Below are 17,626 nucleotides of genomic sequence, written 5' to 3' on the forward strand. Positions count from 1 at the left end.
GGAGAATGTATCTTCAAGGTCTCTTGTCTTACTCACCTTTGTGCAGTTGGCTGCTTTGGGCTCCAGTCCATCCATAGTCACTAGATCCTTCAGCAGACTGGTTTCCTGGTAGCCTCCTTTAACTCCCTCCAGCTTGAAACTGGCCTGGGGCTTCTCCAGGATCAGCTTGATGCTGATAGCAAATCCAGCCATGTCAATAGCAAAGGGCCGGTTAGGGTCAAAGACGGTTTTCCAGCCCACCACCTTCCCTGCTGGGCTCACTTTTGGGGATTCATATCGCAGCCCCCCAACAAAAGCCACTGGCCAGACTGACACCCTCCTTGTGTAGCGCATCTGTGTGCCAGAAAGAAACAGTGCTGTGAGAATTCAGCCCCGCGAGGTTTGTCCCAACCCATTAGCATACCATCCTCTGCTTTTCTTGGCACTTGTCTTGCCCCATTGACTTCCCACAAAATCACATAGCTTTAGGCAGCGTGAGCTCTTCGTCACCTGTGCTACTGCTTGAAGAGCTGCAGCCTGCAAAGCCACAAGGCTGTTTGAGCACGTTCTTCTCTGAACACCAAACTCGCTGCTTTTCTGTGCCCACGTTCAGTCCCTCAGAAGGAAGACCTTTGGTTTTCAGATATCATCTGAACTTTTATCATTTTTTGTGAAATTTTATCATTTTTGTAAATGCCAAACACAACTTCTACCAGGCCTCTAGCTCTGTATTATCAACTGCAGTCGTTCCAACTTCACCCTCATGCAAGTAATCTCCCTCCCTGACTGATACATCTTTGTCCTTGTTTACTGCAAATTCCATTCTCCCCCCTCCCCAGCCTTGTTCTTCCATCCATGGTTACTGAGTAAAAGAGTGGGATTTACCAAAATTGTCAGAAAGAACCTGGAAAGAAATAAGAAAGGATGAGCTTAGCAGAGATCTAAAAAATTCTGAAAACTGGAAATGTCTTCTGATGCATAACTCTGTATTTCAAGTGGTGTAGTACAGTTTGGCTTAAATTGGTGACAAGGGAGTTCACTGAATAATCATTTTTGTAAGTTTACAATAGACTTGGCATCTTACAAAAGCCAGGTTTCCAGCAGAAGTCTGGGCAAGCTTCTGTGATCCCAAGGGCACAGCCCTGTTGTGGTGGTTGGAACTCAGAGTACAGAAGGGCAGTCAAGGAGAAAAGGTGGATTAGAAAGGCAGTCAACTTTTCTAACATCCCCTACCAATCACACTCCTACAACAGTGCAGATTCATGCTTTGCCAGAAGTTTGTCTTCGGTGCTTATTTAAATCAGGTCAGTTGTCTCTGAGGAGATTTATAAATTCTGGAGTATATATCCTCTGGACACTGGCAAAAGGGGCTCTAGCTGGTGCAACGATGTGCACCATGGCATATGTGCTCTTTGCTCTTTCAGTCCTTTAGACCATGACTACTGGATTTGCATAACTATAGGTTTGTATTTGCCCTATACCCTGCTCCCTGAGTGCAGGTGGGGCGAGGAGGGCTCTAGGCAGCATGCCAGAGCCCTTGTCTCCCTGTTGATGCTAAAAGTCCAAGTGGTAGCCCTTCCAACCCAAACCATTGGGTCCCTTCCAACCCAAACCATTCTATGATTCTATGATTCTATGATTCTACATCTTGCTTCTCTGTCCCATGTAATTTTACGGCTCTTACCTCTTCAAAGAGCTCCAGGCTGTAGGTGTTATCATCATCGGCAAAATACACTACCCCTTCCGGTGGTGCAGTGTTGCTGAAGCTGTCCCTCAGCCAGTGCAGCCCCAGGTTCCTCTGTAGTGTCCCCCTTGGGGTGTGGGATGGGATCCAGGACAGTCCCAGCTTCAAACTCTTGGGTGTCTCCACATTGAGGTGGGTGAAGTTGAGCCCTGCCTTCTCCAGCAGGTTGGATACCAGGTTGGTCCTCCGGGGCGAGTCCTCCACCACCACCCAGTGCAGGTTCTGTACGTGTAGGAAAGTGTTGGCCAGTCGAGTCAGCTCAGCTTTTTGTACTGGCCGAGTGTAGGTAGGGGTGATAACGAAGATGGTCGGCAAGGTGTCTGACCATGGAGGAGGCCTGGAGTACACATAATTCTGGATGACTTTAGGCGTTGCCCCTACGCTTTGCTGCTGCCGAATGCATGATGGGAGGCCTTCTTCTTTCAGTGCAGATGTACCATTGAGGAGAGCTTTAGAGGTCACGTTCTCATCTGTCTCTTCTGGGACAAAACGAAGGAAGGAAGGAAGAAGAAGAAAGGTGTTAGAGAACTAATCACTGCCGGGCTGCCTCTTCTCCAAGGAGTGACTGGGGACACATCTGTCTGGAGTCAGTGCTCAGCACATCAGCACCCTTCTCCCCAAAGCCAGCCTAAGGGGCATCTTTAATGCACTCTTAAGAACAGTTTGTATGCCTGCTATAGGCAAACCCTGAGGGGGCCTTCAGGCAAATTTGTCTTTAACCCTTCTCATGAGAGAGCATCTCCTACCGAGGCTTCGCACCAGCAATCATCAGAACCACCAGCACACTGACAGCAGAACTCTTGCACTTACTTCTCAGCAGGCTGAGGTAGCGGGTGGTTGGGTACTGGTGCCACAAGGTTAGGAGAAGAGCCCATGGCAAGGCGATCAGGAGCGTGGTAAGAAGGTTACGTCTCCTCAGCATGCTGCAGAGAGCTTCCAATGCCCAGGCATCTCTCTACCTTTCAGAGCAGAAAAAAAGAGTAAGGCCTCTGAAGTATCAGTCACCACAAACATTAGGACAGTAAGTCTAGAGGCCAAACTAACAGGCTGAGTTTGGCTTGCTTGGAGAGAGGCATGATAAATATTGGGCCCTGATCCAGCAAAGCGTTTGTCAGTGTAAGTTTACAAGGAACCCCATTAATGCTGCAGGCCCGAACCATTATCCAGCTGCCCTGGCCAATTCCTGTGCTATTGAATAGAAGCTTTCATTGAGTTATGTTGCTATAAAGAACCTCCCACTGCCCCATGATGAACCCACTGTCCTTGACTTAGGGTTGTTCATGTTGCTGATTACGAAGCCAGAGAAGACTTACTTGCCCCCTTTCCAGGGCTGGTATTCATTCCTGAGTTTGTGGTGACCATTTAATTTGCTGCTTCTGTAGAATTTTTTAAAACTGTGTGCAAGATTTGTGTTCCTGCATATGCAAGTGGACAAAACAGAAGATGTCAGAGATCCTCAAGATAGCCAGCATCTCTTTCACTCCTGTAGTTTTAATTCATCCTCCTTATGCAGATGCATTGAGGCAATCAGTGGTGCACACTATCACCTACTATGTTTTCCATGAAATCCCTGCCTCTGTCATTCCACAGCGCTGGTGATGCCTGCTGAAAGTTTAATTATTCCACATCCCTTTCTACTCCTGGCTTACAGTGTTTGGCCACTGCAGCATTTAGTTTAAATCAAAGACTTCAGAATACTTTAATTTCTTTCTCAGCATTTCTGTAATGTACATGATCATGAGCTCTGAGGAATTGCAACAGTTAACATTTGTTTTCAAAACTCCTTCTATAAGTTGAGAGGAACTAAAAGAAAATAAAGAGAAATAAAGGACAAAAGTATCAGGAATAATCAACAACAGGGGGCAGCTTATTTACAGATGGTCCAAGCTACAGTAGTCCCATGCTTGATTTTTCACAATTGTTGAGCACCTTCAGCTCCCATTAGTTCGTATGATTAATGAGCAGTCAGTCTGTCTGGAAATCAGATCCTTGGCTTCTCAAGGTAGCCATGCCTTCAACAAAGTGTCTAACATTAATGATCAGTTTGGAAAATACAGACTGGAGTACTTGAACATCTATTGCAGACCACTTGTTCAGGGATGTAACTCAGCCCTGCGTGTAGTCATGGTGTGATGAGATCCCGGCCCTGGCTCACCGGTTTGAAAGACCTTTGACAGCCTGTGTGCAGTAAGTCATATAAACATGAGATCCCAGAGACGATTTCTGGAAGTCCAACGTCAGATGGGCTTGCCTAGTGCATGTGCTGCCTTCTGTATGGCTCTGGCACACTGTCAGGAATGTTTTCCTCCAACTTCTAGCTTCTGCTTTGGTCCCTCTCTGGGTACAACATCTCCCAATACTGTTATCACACACCAGCAACAAAAGCAGTAATCCAGAAAGAGGGATCCACTTCTGCTGCTGCAGAACAGCAGCCCACAAAAACACTGAATGGTACAAAGTTACTTGTTACCATCTGAGGGCTTTCTGCTATCACTCTAAGCAGGTTGCCTGATGTTTGACAGCTGGATTTTATTCCCCTCTCCCTCCTGGCAACAACTGTAATCTGTTTCCTCTGGGATTACCTTTCTGATGCCAAATACTTCTCCTGGTGAACTTCCTCGCTACCACAGCGATGCTCACCAGGAGGCTAAAGGGAACATAAAACTTTCATAAGCCTCCTGCAGAGAGATTTCTGTTGGGAAACTACAGCCACACGCCCTGGGAATTGGAGAGCTGCTGAATGGCACAGCCCCACCAGACCCTCTTGCTCTCCTAGGCTGAAGGCAATTTGAGGGAAGAGGGCGATGGCATCACACTGATACAAAGGAGGGAAAGGAGGTTCGAATTGGTTGGCTCTGAATTCCTGCTCTGCCAGGGATTTCCTAGATGTTCTGAAGACCATTTGTCTAAAACAAAGGTCCTCAAAGGGACGTAGGCACATTGAGTGCAAAGGAAACTCCTTGCCCCAGATCTGGGCCCAGCAGCTCTTTATCTGCCCAAAGGGGAAGAAGGATTGCCTTGCTTCAGTCTTAGAGAATCGTGTGAGATGAAACATGACGACTGGTCCGAAAGGGCTCTGCTTTGCAGTGACAGCAGCTGCATGGTACTCCTACAAGGTATCAGGGGATGCTATTCTAAATTAATCCTCTGGGACCTTCTTGGGACCTGTCTTTAATTATTTCCCTGATATTTTACCTTGGGCTTCTGAGAAAACAAGGATTATGTGATTGCAGGGCTCATCAGTCCCCTACAGACAATAACTATCAAACCCATTTCAGCGAAATCTGACAGAAGACTAGCATGTCTCAGCAAGTCTTCTGGCAGGCAAGTAGATACTTACAAGCCCTATTAAGGAAATTGCTGCAACATGAGCTCATTCTTTGTTAGACACCAATGGTACTCCACTGGCGCAATCCTTCTGGGTAACCTATCTCCATTGCTCCCCAAACTAACCATTTGTGGTGATAATCTCTAGTGCTTCTTACCTTCTCATGCAGGGAACACCGTGGTGGCCGTTCTTCTACTTTCAAGCTAGTGAAAGCCAAGGAGCCTGTGTGGCCAGGGGCACATAAGAGTGTTTTGGTGATGCCGGCAGGAGCCTTGTGCAGCAAACATGCTTGCTCTGCACAATTTTGTTGCTTTCTAACGGGTCCAGGACAGGTACAAGAGCGTCCTTCAAGCTGTAGTGCCGAAGGCATAGGTGTTCGGTAAGCTACAGATTTAGGCTGGACACAGGGCAGGATGGTGTCACCCGCAGCAGGGGTTGCTTTCCCACAAGAAAATCCCTTCCCTTACCAGAGTAGCAGCACAGAGCAAAGCTTCCCATCACTTGGGGCCACAAGAACAGAAAAAGCCACCAAAGAAATCCAAGGAGGGCTTTGCACTGCCTCATAATGGCAGCAGACGCCTAGGTCCTGCTGGGCCCTGGCTTGGGGTCATCACAGCTCCTTGCTTCCTCTGAGATGCTTGCAATTACAAATGTCCCCGTGCTACAGTCAGGCAGCCAGTGTTTTTTCCCTTTAATAAAAGCCCTTAATTATACAGGCACAGTTTCTATGCAGCAGGCCTGCCGCTGCTGCAAACTCGGGTCGCTTCTGGAGGGAAGGAGAGGAGGAGGTGGCGGTGGCAGCTGTGTTACCAAGAGAGCACAGAGGAGAGTGGATCAGAGTTAGAAGAGCTTTAACGAATTCCCTTTCTAGTTCTTTCTCCTCCTCCTCCTCACAGCCAGCCCTGTTCATGTTTCCTGAACACTGCAGAAAAGCGGAGATGCTGTCTGTGTGTGCAACTCCCCTGGTGCTCCTTGCTCATTTATTTCTACATGCACCTTCTCTCTCTATTGCTTTTCCAAAGCATGCAATGCTGAAGAAGTTAAACCCTGCATAAAGCACCAGGTCACTTGTGAATCTCACAGAGGAGTCTGACTTTAACGCCATTTTCAGAAAATCTGTCTTGGAATACTTTATTTTCTCTTTAAAACCTTACCTTCTCTCCCCCCGTGCCGTCCCCTGTATCCATCACGCTTGTGCTCTTCTCTGTTCCTTTACATCTTTCACCTGCCTTTTCTCAATCCTTAAGAGTCTCTCTTCTTCCTTGTTTCCAAGACTAGAGGAATCCCTTGGCCTACTAATAATTTTAGCCTTTGTCTTCTGTCCTTCCCCACACAAAGGCCCTGTGCATTTTCTTAATGTCCACCCTGCACAGAATATTTCCCACATAGCGGTCCATTAAAGCATCAGCCTATCTCTTTGAAAACATAGGATCAAAAAAGAGTCATATGTCAATGCCTCTGGGTAGCCTGCTGATGGCTCCAGTGGGGCTTATGGAGGTTTACTGCACATATTTCTACCTACTTTTTATAATTAAAAAACAAAGTCCCCTAAGTGACTGAGATTAATTGCATGCCTGGCTGGCAGGCATTACTGTGTGTATTCTTGGCACAACCAGCTACCTTCCTCCTGCCTTTAAACCCATTCAGAGTAGATCCTATTAAATGAGATTCAAGATCAGAAGAAAATTTTGTGATCATCTAAACCCATCTCCAGTGATCATCCCGTAATTCCTGGGTTTAAGCTGTAGAGGGCAGGGACTGTCTCTTAATGTGCTTGTATAGTCCTGCACTGATCCCAACAGGAGCCTTTGGATGCAATTGCAATACAAATATTATTGATTGTACTCTCTTGCTGGCTCTTCTCCTCCCTTGCTATTTCCCCTGTCCTGCCTATTCCCCTTTCTCTTCCCTTTTATTTTTTCCTAGTGTCTCCTGCAGCCCCTGTTTGTGTTACACACCCTTAACAACATTAGCTGGATGTTTGATGGATGCCTTCAATATGCTGCCTGTAGCCTTCTTGAGCTGTTTTCCAATTACACATCCCTCTTCTTAATTTCATCCATCAATCTTCTGTTCTCCATTAAAAAATAAACAAACACACACACAGAGAACACAAAGCTAAGAATGATAAGGACAAAATGTTTCTCGTACTACTCTCGCTTCACGCTGCTTTGTCAGACTTCTCAATTCCCGGGATGCAACAGCATCCAGTCTCCGTTTAAGCTCATGTGCTGATGCAGGGGGCATTAATCTGAAAGGATTCAGGAGAAGAGAATGAGAGAAGCACATGGCGGGAAGTGCCCAGCCCCAGCTTGGATGCCCCAGATTGACGCTGAAGAGAAGCAAGATCTGGCTGAGGCTCAGAGCATCACGTGTGACCGATCCCTTCATCTGCTGTTGACTAATTACCAACACAGGGTACAATTTGCTACAGGCAGGGCAGCTCAGATGTTGGGAGAGGGATAAGGATTCCCAGGCTGGAGAACAATCCAGGCAGCCTCACTGTTCAGATACAACTGTAAGAAGTCAGGTATGTGACTTCCTCCCTGAGCTGTGGAGTAGTTGGAAAGGACATGTGTGGGTGAATGGTACAGAAAGGTGAAAGCTAGGGAGAGGCCCAGCTGGCTGGGGTTTATAAGGCTGACATGTGAGTTCAGGTGCCTGTGATTTTCCTATAGTCCTTTTGAAAAGCTGTTCAATTTTATGTCCTCTTTGATAACTCTGAAACAGTTAGGATCACACAGGCTTTGCTAGTTCTGTTCTGAGGTTTCAGTTCTGCCCTCCACTCGCCTGATTCAGCACAAGAATCATCACACCTTTCAAAAAGTTTGCTCTGCAGGTAAGATGATTTTGCAGCCTCTGGTTCAGGGCAGCCAGCCCATCTGAGCCAGGTTTACGAGACCCTGAATGCTGGATCAACCCCAGCCCCAGGACTGTGTGTCAGTAGTCTGAGACACAGACTCTAAAGATTATTATCTTCCCAGAGGGACACATTTCAGAGTTCAGACTTTCCCCCAGGAACATCCTGCCATCCAGTGTAAAGACTTTTCTAGGCAAGCACCCAAAGCAAACTAGTCTCAGATAATGGAGCCAAAAGCTTCAAGAAACACCCTCTGATCTTGATTTGTACCATGTTTGCAAGCCTACCCATTCAGTTCGTACCCTGGGAGGAGAGAGGTGTGGAGATGGGAGGGGAAAGGGGTGTGAGGGGCAGAACTGGAGCAGAGCTGCCAGCAGGTGCAGATGACTCTTAATTTCATGCACCAAAACTGTCAGCAGGGTTTTTGGTTTGTTTTGCCTGCATTTTGCTGCCTCTGTCCATCAGCCCCTAGCCACCTTGAGGAAGTCCATGCACATTTCTTAAGTTCCCTAACTCCCGGTGTGGGAGACGTGATGCTGAAGGCAGAGCAAGGAGCTTTCAATTATTGATGAGAGCGACCTCTCTTTAAACAAGGAATGCATAATTCATGGCAGCGCCGGTATTTGTGGTGATCAGCAACGGCTCCGTCTCTGCTTTACTGAAATCCACAGGAAGCTGCTGTCCCCTCTCCTCCCCTCATTCCCTTGGGCCCATCAGAGCCTTCAGCCGAAACTTCAATACTGTTTAAAATTGAGACACGCCAAGATGCTGCAGCACTTCCCCTCACCGGGCAGTCTCCTGCCTGTTTGAGATGTGCACAATAAAGTGGGAGGATGGATTCAAGGAATCACAGAAGTGGGTGGAATGGGTTATTGCTCTGGGATAAGCAGGGGTAATTACTGTGCAAACACAGCCACAACAGGACATTTCTCATCAGCGGGACTCCTCTGACCCTGAGACAGTTCTGCAGGAATGGCGTCGATGTAGGACAGAAAGGACAGGCTAGATCTAAAGGACAGTGCCTGAGGGTTCATGTCCAGCTATATTGCTTGTGGGGGTAGGAAACGGAAGGGGAAAAGGGAGATTGGGTTTTGTGCTCAATAAGCAGCAATTCCTCCCTCAAACTCTGCTGGAACTGGGTGGCTGAAAAGCAAAGGGAAAGAAAAAAAAAAAAAAAGTATTTTTTTCTAGGAAGGTAAATGTTAATGGAACAGGGAAGGGAAAGGCTCTTTTCTAAACCCAGAACTGGGATCTTGACCTCCCAGTAGCACAGGCAATGCAGGCCACTGTGGTTCTGTCCAAAGGTGGAAGGGTGCTCTTCTGATGGGGGTTTTAATCATCCCTCTGCCGCAGACCTCGTGAATGGCTCCGGGCAAGCGATGCCTGCCATCTGAATGAGGCGAGTACTTCCTTACCGCTTGTGGGGACAGAGAGTGAGGCAACATTAAGTGAGCCCCCTGGAGAGACAAAAACCACAGAACTACAAATAATAAAACAATATGGGGAAGGATGACCAGGTCCTTCCCCAGGGCAGGAAGAGCGGAGCTACCAGCAGCTGTAGGGTTTCAAGGTTTGGCCCCATCTACGCTTTGTCACTCGGTGCGCGGGCTCCTGCGGGGACAACTTCCCCGGGAAATGAGTCACTCCCAGTGAAACAGCCGCCCTCCCAAGCCCCCGCGCTTCTTCCTCAGATGTAAAGAAAGGCTTCATCCTCTCCCTGCCAGCTCTGATCCCTTTGCCATATGGGACTGCAATTACTTCAGCTCAGAAACCAGGCTTGTCCTTGGAGAACACGCCGTGCACCCCCCATATCCCTCCACCACCCGCGTGAACCCAAGTCAAGCATCTTCCTCCAACCTTGGTCCGTAAACAGCTCAGCACAGCGCCTTTCCCAAGAGCATCCTTATCCCAGACGTGTGGCTCATGTCTGAGCAGCATGGAGTGGGGGAGGGTGATGCTTTATACAGGCCTTTGTTCCCAAGTTTAAAAAAAAAAAAAAAAAGCAAAAAAATCCCAACAGAAAACAAAAAAGAAACGTTGACGAAGCTAATTAAATCTGCTGGCTAGGTCCCACAGGAGCCAATACTTTTGAGACAGCGCGTGGCTCAGCCTCCTATCCCCGGGTAGATCAAGGGTATCCAGGCACTATCTGGGCTATCAGCAGGAACACAGATAACCCAGTTCAGATATAGACTAGACCTTGAACTTGGCTGCAAAGCCCAACTATGCAGGAAGCCTTCCTGAGCCTGCAAAAGGAGGTCTAAACCAGGCTATTTTTAATCATCCCAGACCCAAATGTCCTTCATGATCGACCTGTGCGACCTGTCACCGCCTTTCCATCCCCGAGCTTTGGTGAGGGTGGGCTGTGACTCAGAGGGACGAAGCCTTCCACCCCATCCCAATTTTTCTGCACCTGCGCTGCAGAGCCACAATCCAGGGGTGCCAGAAATACCCAGAGAAAGATTGGCAGCTCAGGGCCAAACAGACGCAGGAGGTGCCAGATGTCTCCTGAGAAAGCCAGCTCTCTCTTGAGAGACCTCTCTGCTTGGAGTTATCCTCTTTTGAAAGGGAAGTCGGGGGCTTATTCAAACATCGACTTCTCTCCCCTGCTGCCAAGCTCTGGCAGAACCGAGGTCCTTTTTAGGCGCTGGTGACTATTACAGAGTAATCATTGCAAGCGTATCAGCGTGAATCAGCCCAATATCTGCACTATCCAAAAAAAAAAAAAAAAAGCTTTCTTTTTTTCTGAGGAGGCAAAATAATTCTAAGGAAGTGAAAACAATACCGGATTGTTCCAAAGTATCTGTACATTTCATCCAGAGCTTTTCCTACTGAGTTAACAGCTGATGCCTGTTCAGCAGGAGTGGGAGCTGTCATTTTACAGGTTTCTTACAAAAGCAGAAAGGAAAAACCCATAGTATTTGCTTCCAGAACATTTTCAAAGACAGAGAGGAATTACTTTTTCAGAGAAAAAGGCATTAGGCACTATTTGATGGATAATTACATTTCACAGGTGCTTGTTTGGGGGAAAAAAAATAAATCACGTTGATCACAAGCTCCTTGTAAAGATATGGGGCCCAAAGGCCAATGCTGTTCCTCTGGTAGCAGCCAGGATGCAGAGATGGGCTTTGATCTTAGCTATGTGTCAATATGACATCAAATGCAGACCTCCAGAGGAACATACTATCACTAATACACACTCTTGATTGATTTAGACAGCTTGTTTTCCTCCTACTTTCAAAGGCAATGTCAAAATGCTCTTCCCTGCTGGACCTCCCAGTTACCTCTAGGGAGGGCAAAAGAAACTGAAGGAGAAGCTGCTCTGGATGAAATCACACTGCAAACGAGTGGAACAGCAATTATGCCATTTAAAACACAGACATAGCTAAAGATGTCTACTGTCTTCCCAAAACTTGTGGAAATACTGCCGTTTTAATGATTCCACATGTGTGCTGGCACCCTGAAGAATCCAGAGCTGAAGAGTCCAGACCCCTTATTTCATGGAAACAACTGTGGGCAGAGGATGTATGTGGTGTATGGACAGCAGTCCCCTGGAGTTTTTATTTGGGAATGCTAGCTTAATTATGTGATCAATAAAAGCATCATGCAAACAGCAAATTTAGGCAGAATGTTTTCGTGGGTGGCTGCTCCACAGATTAGCACAGAACAGATGCTGGCCAGCACTGATGAGTTGCCACCACATCATGCAGGTGCTGGTTAAGTGAGAAGTGGAAAGAGGAGAAACACCGCTTTGGGCTCCTTGATGGACATTTTTGCTGTTGCAGCTCTCTGAGCTGTGTGAAACACGCTCGCTCCATAACTATCTGAGATGGACCCAAATGCTAATTCTGATCTCTTCCTCCGAATAAATCATCAGCACTCATTAGATTTGCCTCTTGCTGTGCGGCATCTAAGTGTCGTGCAGACGCTTTTAAAAACAAACGTAGAACGGAGAAATAAAGTGGCACCTAGAGAATTATCTTTTGCAATAGATACACGTTATGGTCCGCTGCTTGATTTGTACCTTGAATGCCACAGATGATCTGTATAGCTTGGGTTCTATTAAAAGAAACGCCAGAATGAAAAGTAGAGAGTTAGAAACCAACGGTGTTCTCCCATGCTGTGTGTGAAATGAAAAGGGAGGAAGGCAGCGAAGGAAAGAAGGGGCAGGAAGGTGATGGCCAGTGTCCTGCCGAGGCTGTCCTGCTGTCCTTCCCTGTCCTAACAGGGAAGCTGTTGACTCTGGACCATAAGCTGGCCACATACAAATTAGGTGCCAGGGTGTTTGAGATCAAGAGACCTATACATGATTCTCAATTTCTGGGAATGCCAGGGGAGCAGTCAGTGTGATAGTCGAAACATCTAACTCAAGCACCAGCAGAAGATAACCCTACATCATGAGAGAAAGAAGTTTTTCTTTGTAGAAGAAGTACGCAGTGGATGCATTTCGGTAAACAGATGGAGCTGAGGAGTAGCAAAAGCCAAATGCCCTGTTGACAACAATCCAGTCCTACCAGAAAGAAAAGGTGTAGGCTTTGGTTTCTGTTTTTCTAGGTCTTGTCCTGTTAAAATGGAAGAGGCTTGTCTGTTGGGAAGGCAAGGAAGGCTATGAGGGAATTGAGGGCAGACAAGCTCACAGCACAAAAACCAAATTCTGTTCGCTCTCTCTTGGAGTGCATAGGGCTCGCTATAGGGCTCGCTTGTATAGGGCTTGCTCTCTCCTGTGCTCCTCAATTGCACATGAAAATAACCTGGGCTGAAACTGGTCTTTGCACATGCTGTCTATAAACCGTCTCCTGGGAGGGAGGTCAGCCTATGCTGTGTTGTACTTGGGGGCTTATCTGTGAATTTGTGTGCTTCAGGCTACTCAAGACCTGGATGCAATAAGGGGTTGAGACTACCCTCCAAGCTGGTAAGTTATCATCTGCTCCGTCTGTCCCTTGAGCTTGGAGTGCCATCTTTGCACAAATACCAGGAAGAAAATGCCGTGAGATGCCTCTCCTCAGCTCTGACATCTCTGCGCTCAGGGCTGCTGAAAAGTGCTGTCCTTCCCACATCCCTTCCACATGCACGGGCTGCCAGTTGGCCTTGGGCAGAATAACTGAGGAACAGATACTTCTGGCTGGAGGGGAAAGATGAACTAACCTTTTTTTTTTTTTAACCCTTCTCTGCACTTTGAGAGCCCTTTGAGCTCACTTCAAAGGCAGGTTGGCTTGAAACACCAGGGCAGACAAAGAGTAGTCTCTCATTGAAACAAGAAATGGGCTGCTGCTGTAAGTCTTAGAGGTGGATCTGAGACTCTCCTGATTTGAGGGTGGATCTGGCTCTCTCCTTGTGTTGGGGGGAGGAAAGCAACCTCTGTTTATCTAAAAGCTAAAGAGCATTGGATCAGTGCGTAGGCTCCTCACAGACAGCAATGCTGGTCAAAGTAGCAGCTGCAGAACTAGAAACTGGATCTCTAGAAGCTCAGGAATGTCTTAAACCAGTGGTCTGATTTGTCCTTGCTGGACAATGATCTCCTGCCCCCCAGAGCACACTTCTGGTTGCTTTCCAGTCTTTGTCCTTAACCAGATTCTGTACGTTATGTGACTGGTGAAGAGTCTTTTCTCTCTTTCTGCGGTAAAGTCTCCTACTGCAACTTACTAACTCTCTCCCAGCAAAGGGATGCTGAGTGTTACCCAAACTGGGCTAACCTTAGGATGATGTTACTAAGGTTGATCCTACCCCCTTCCTTCCCAAAATCCTGCAGGCGTGCACACACCCTGCATCTCTCGGTGGTGTCTGGCGCGCTGGTTTTCTGTCAACTTCATCTTGTAAGTGCTTCCTCAGTGCGACAGACACCTTGGTGTTTCTGAGCTACAACAGGGTGAGGCCAAAAGCAGTTCTCTGTGAGGATGTTTGTGGATGTCCACAAGCCAGGTGAGGCATTCCCAGCTTCCCACACATACGTGTGAATGCTCCTACTACCATCCCTTACCAGCTCTGCAAAATATACCCCCAAAGGGCCAACAACAGTTCCTAGGCAAGAGAAACATCCCAAAACTTCTTGGGGAGGAAGAAGGAAGAAATTGGCTTCCTGATTCTGCTGCTGTAATTAATTTCTAGGCCGTTTGTGTTTGTCATCTGATGCTCAGGTCAGGACCCATGTTGGGCTTAGGAGAGAAATATCTACTATCAGATTTTAGCTATCTGATAAGTGCCATGCAGAAGGGAGTACAAAAGAGCAGAAATCATGTCTAGTGACTATTTTGCACCAGCATTTAACAGCTACAGGACTTGGTTTGACTTCCAGGGAGCTACAATCCAAGCGTGGCTTGGCTTGCTAGACTATGAACAAAACTTGCTGATGGCAGCTTATCTAACGCTGAATGGTGGTGACAGGAAAGCCACGGGGGTCCTCTGCAGCACCTCCAGAAGAGGCTGCTAGGTGGGATGAAGTGTGCAGAGTTTGTCTAGCAGGTTAATGTTGTGACTGTGAGCACAAGTGGGGAGATTGGTCATGATACACGAACAGTACTGGATGCGTTCTCAGGAGGGTGACAAGAGAAGGGAGCGCCATGCATGAAGGCTCTTGGAGGTGGTAGGAGCAATTTTTAACTATCCTTTCCCAAAGAATCCTTTGGGGTAAACTATATTCACTCACAAAAGTCTTCTTAGCATCCAGGTCAGCAGTGATAACTGGATCTTAGGAAAGTGCTTAGCAGCATCCCGTGCCTTCCCTTGTAATGAACCTGCTGATGCATATTGAGTAATAAGAGATTGTTGTGTTTTCTTCAATGCTCCAAGAGTCCTGTTCTAACATGGAAGTTAGAAACATCACTTCTGCTGTAAAGAAAGGTCCTGTTATCATTTGATAACATGCTGACAAGTGCTGTAGGTTTGAGGACAACAGGAAACAGCACGAGAGTTGCTAACCAGAATGGGAAACGCACTGGGATTACTGGAGGACCTATGGAGAAGCCTATGTGCTGCTACAGTGCAAGAGGTGCTGGTGTCCCAGGGTGGAGGGGAGACATGTGAATGAAGGCAGAGCAAGGGGCTGGATCGGAGAGGACACCTGAAATATCTAGTTGTTGACAAAACAGCGGCTGCAAGAGGTTGATGGGAGTAGGATAGAGGATGTGGTTCCAAGGGGGGAAAAAAGAATGGGGTAGGGGAGAAGTACTAGCCAGGCTGAGATCTGCCACTTGATAGCACTTGCCAAAATGCAAATAATTTCTCCTTTCTAAAGATCTGCCAAGGGACACCTCAGCTACCTCCTGGTGGTTAACACCCCTACCTCTTTTCCTATTGCTCCACAGAGATGAGGAGCTGGCACACGTGCCCAAGGGAGGAAAGAAACTTGCTGTGGACCTTGGAGCAGTAGGATTTGTCAGTGTGCCTCTGACTGCCCTGCCCAGCCCTGAGATCCAGCTCAACCGGGCTCGTGTTTGACTTCAACAGATGCTGCCTCTGGGCTTCATAGAGGTGCACAGGGATAATCAGGATTTGGTTTCTGTTTGCTTGCTAATTTGAGCCCCTGCTGTGAGATTTGGATGTTTCTAAGGATTCTATATTAGCTTTAATGATTAAAAAATTATTTCAATGCTTAGTGAAGAAGATGCATGATCTGTCATTGAAGCCGCTTAGCAACAGGACTCTTTAAGACATGTATTAGTACAGAAAGATACCCTTGCCCCAGCAGCCTCTTGGAATGACTATCCACTCATCTAAACAAGATAAAGGTCTTTGCTGGCCTCCTCTGAGGCCAGAGGATAAAGCACTCAACTGTGAAACAAGATTTCTTGGTTCTTTTTCTGGCTCCAACTATGCATAAGTATGTGGATCTGGGCAAATCATTTCACCTGCTTCAGTGCCTCAGTTCCCCCACAGGTAAGATAAGCACAATAATGTATAAGCTCTCTGGGGAAATGACTTTCAAGTGCCTAAGCTCATTAGGAAAAAAACCCCACAAAACAACCCTTGCAGTGAGTAAGAAGTGTCTCAGCCCCTTGACAGTAGCTTATACTAACACAGTTCATGTTGCCCTCCTTGAAGCCTGACATACAGTTAGCTAATTATAAGGCAGAAAAAAGATTTATCTCCTAGCCCCTTACCACCTGATGGTAGCCAAGAAGAGATGTTAAAAACTTGTTATCTGGCTCAAAATAATTAATTTCAGTCAAAGCCTGGCAAAGTATTTCTGGTTAGCCTTCAAGGAGAAAGAGGGCCTGCCAGTTCTGGGGCAAGATCTAATTTTGCTTACAGAAACACTGCTAAATAACATATCTGAGAGGAGAACAGTAATACTTGGTGGTTTTTTATCCCCAGAGTCATTCACTGAACCACTCAGCACCATTCTCCTTATGAGGAGAAACCGAGGCAGGGAAGAAGAAGCAGGCATAAAAAGAGCCATTTTGGTTCACACTATAAGAGCCGAGGTGTTCCTGGCTCCTGCGCTTGCACAAGGGACATTGAACTTCACACCTGAATGCACAAGCCTTGGGCAGACCTTAGTGTGTGGTGGGCGTAAGGGAAGCACAGACAAAAGGAAGGTGAGGGACAAAAAAAATGGGTGTAGGTGAGACATTAAGCGGTTCCTGAGGGAAAGAGAGGCAACAGGAGAAGAGATGAGGTTAAAGGGAATGAGAGAGTAGTAGAAATGACGAGGAATGAACAAGGGCAAGGGAGAAGGAGACCAAGTGGGACAGCAAGCAAGAGGCACAGTCAAAGCATCTGAGCTCTCTCTGAAGAGATTGCCTATTTTGCTTCTGCATTTTTCGTGTGTGATCTTGCCTTAAAATTGCAGGAATGTGGCAGCACAGCACTGGCGCTCTGATTTATTAATTCCATCCCGTCCCACCAGCCCATAAAACAAAAGCATCTGTGTTTGCTCAAGAGGAGCACATGAAGGGCCTCATTCACGTCAGAGGTGGACAGGGAAGCTGGCAGATACAGGAAAGTCATCGGCGCCTCCTCCCTTTTCACCTTTGTGTGGATCTGGGCTGGGGGAAGGGCCGCGGGAGGGAAGGATCCAGAGGATGGAATATCAGGAGGGAGAAAGCTAAGATCACCCTGGCGATCCGTGCAGGAGATAGGGGAGGGGAGGACTCAACCGACGCACTAGGCTGGACCACCTCCCGTGAGGAAGGCACCCCAGCACTGCAGAGAGGACAAGATCCCTTGCTGCCACCCAGGCTCACCCAGCACTGGCCTCCAAGGTGGCATGTGGCGCAGTTTTGCCCCAATGAACAGCACTCCTATTGCTGTGGTCACAGCCAGCACTTCAGGGAGCCAAGAAGTCCCTCTTGCAGAAAGCCCAGCACTGCTGCCTGGCTTGGGGCTATGGACAGAACAATAATAATAAATTAAATCTGCCAGTCGTAGGAGAAATATCCCCTAACAGCTGATTTTTTAGCATGCTTTCAGAATGAGGAAGGCTCAGGGTAAGATGAATATTAACTATCCTACTTTAATGACTGGGACACAAAGGGGGAGAGGAGCCAGCAACCTCTACTCCCACCACGCAAGGATCAACTGTGCTGTTTCTAGCAAGGGGTATGAGGAGATTTCTGTCAGATGCAGAGGACCTTGCTAAAACTGCATCTCTGGTCCTGCCCTTAGAGCCAGTGTCTTAAGGAGCCAGGCTGCCCTGCAACAGCACACAGGGAGCATCACCTCAGGGGAAGCAGGGTCTGTGAGCTACTGCTGCCCACCTGGTCCTTGGCTTTTCCTC

The 17,626-nt window shown here is 47.4% G+C and overlaps 1 protein-coding gene across 6 annotated transcripts in view; it reads right to left on the bottom strand.

Moving 5' to 3' along the window:
- The window catches only part of LOC104634487 (galactosylgalactosylxylosylprotein 3-beta-glucuronosyltransferase 1), a 30,516-nt gene that overhangs the window by 7,727 nt on the left and 5,163 nt on the right, over nucleotides 1–17,626 (bottom strand). For 2 of the 6 annotated variants that reach the window (XM_075765326.1, XM_075765299.1), the window contains exons 2-4: nucleotides 2,534–2,682; nucleotides 1,664–2,199; nucleotides 37–333 (exon numbers count right to left, since the gene is read on the bottom strand). In XM_075765326.1, the coding sequence (XP_075621441.1) occupies nucleotides 37–333; nucleotides 1,664–2,199; nucleotides 2,534–2,645 (945 nt within the window). In that variant the 5' untranslated portion in view covers nucleotides 2,646–2,682. Of the gene's footprint in view, nucleotides 1–36; nucleotides 334–1,663; nucleotides 2,203–2,533; nucleotides 2,683–17,626 lie in introns of all 6 variants that reach the window. The other 4 variants (XM_075765291.1, XM_075765308.1, XM_075765318.1 and 1 more) reach the window with 2 other exon arrangements.

This window comes from Balearica regulorum, chromosome 1 (genome assembly GCF_011004875.1).
Source record: "Balearica regulorum gibbericeps isolate bBalReg1 chromosome 1, bBalReg1.pri, whole genome shotgun sequence".
NCBI classification, from domain to species: Eukaryota; Metazoa; Chordata; class Aves; order Gruiformes; family Gruidae; genus Balearica; species Balearica regulorum.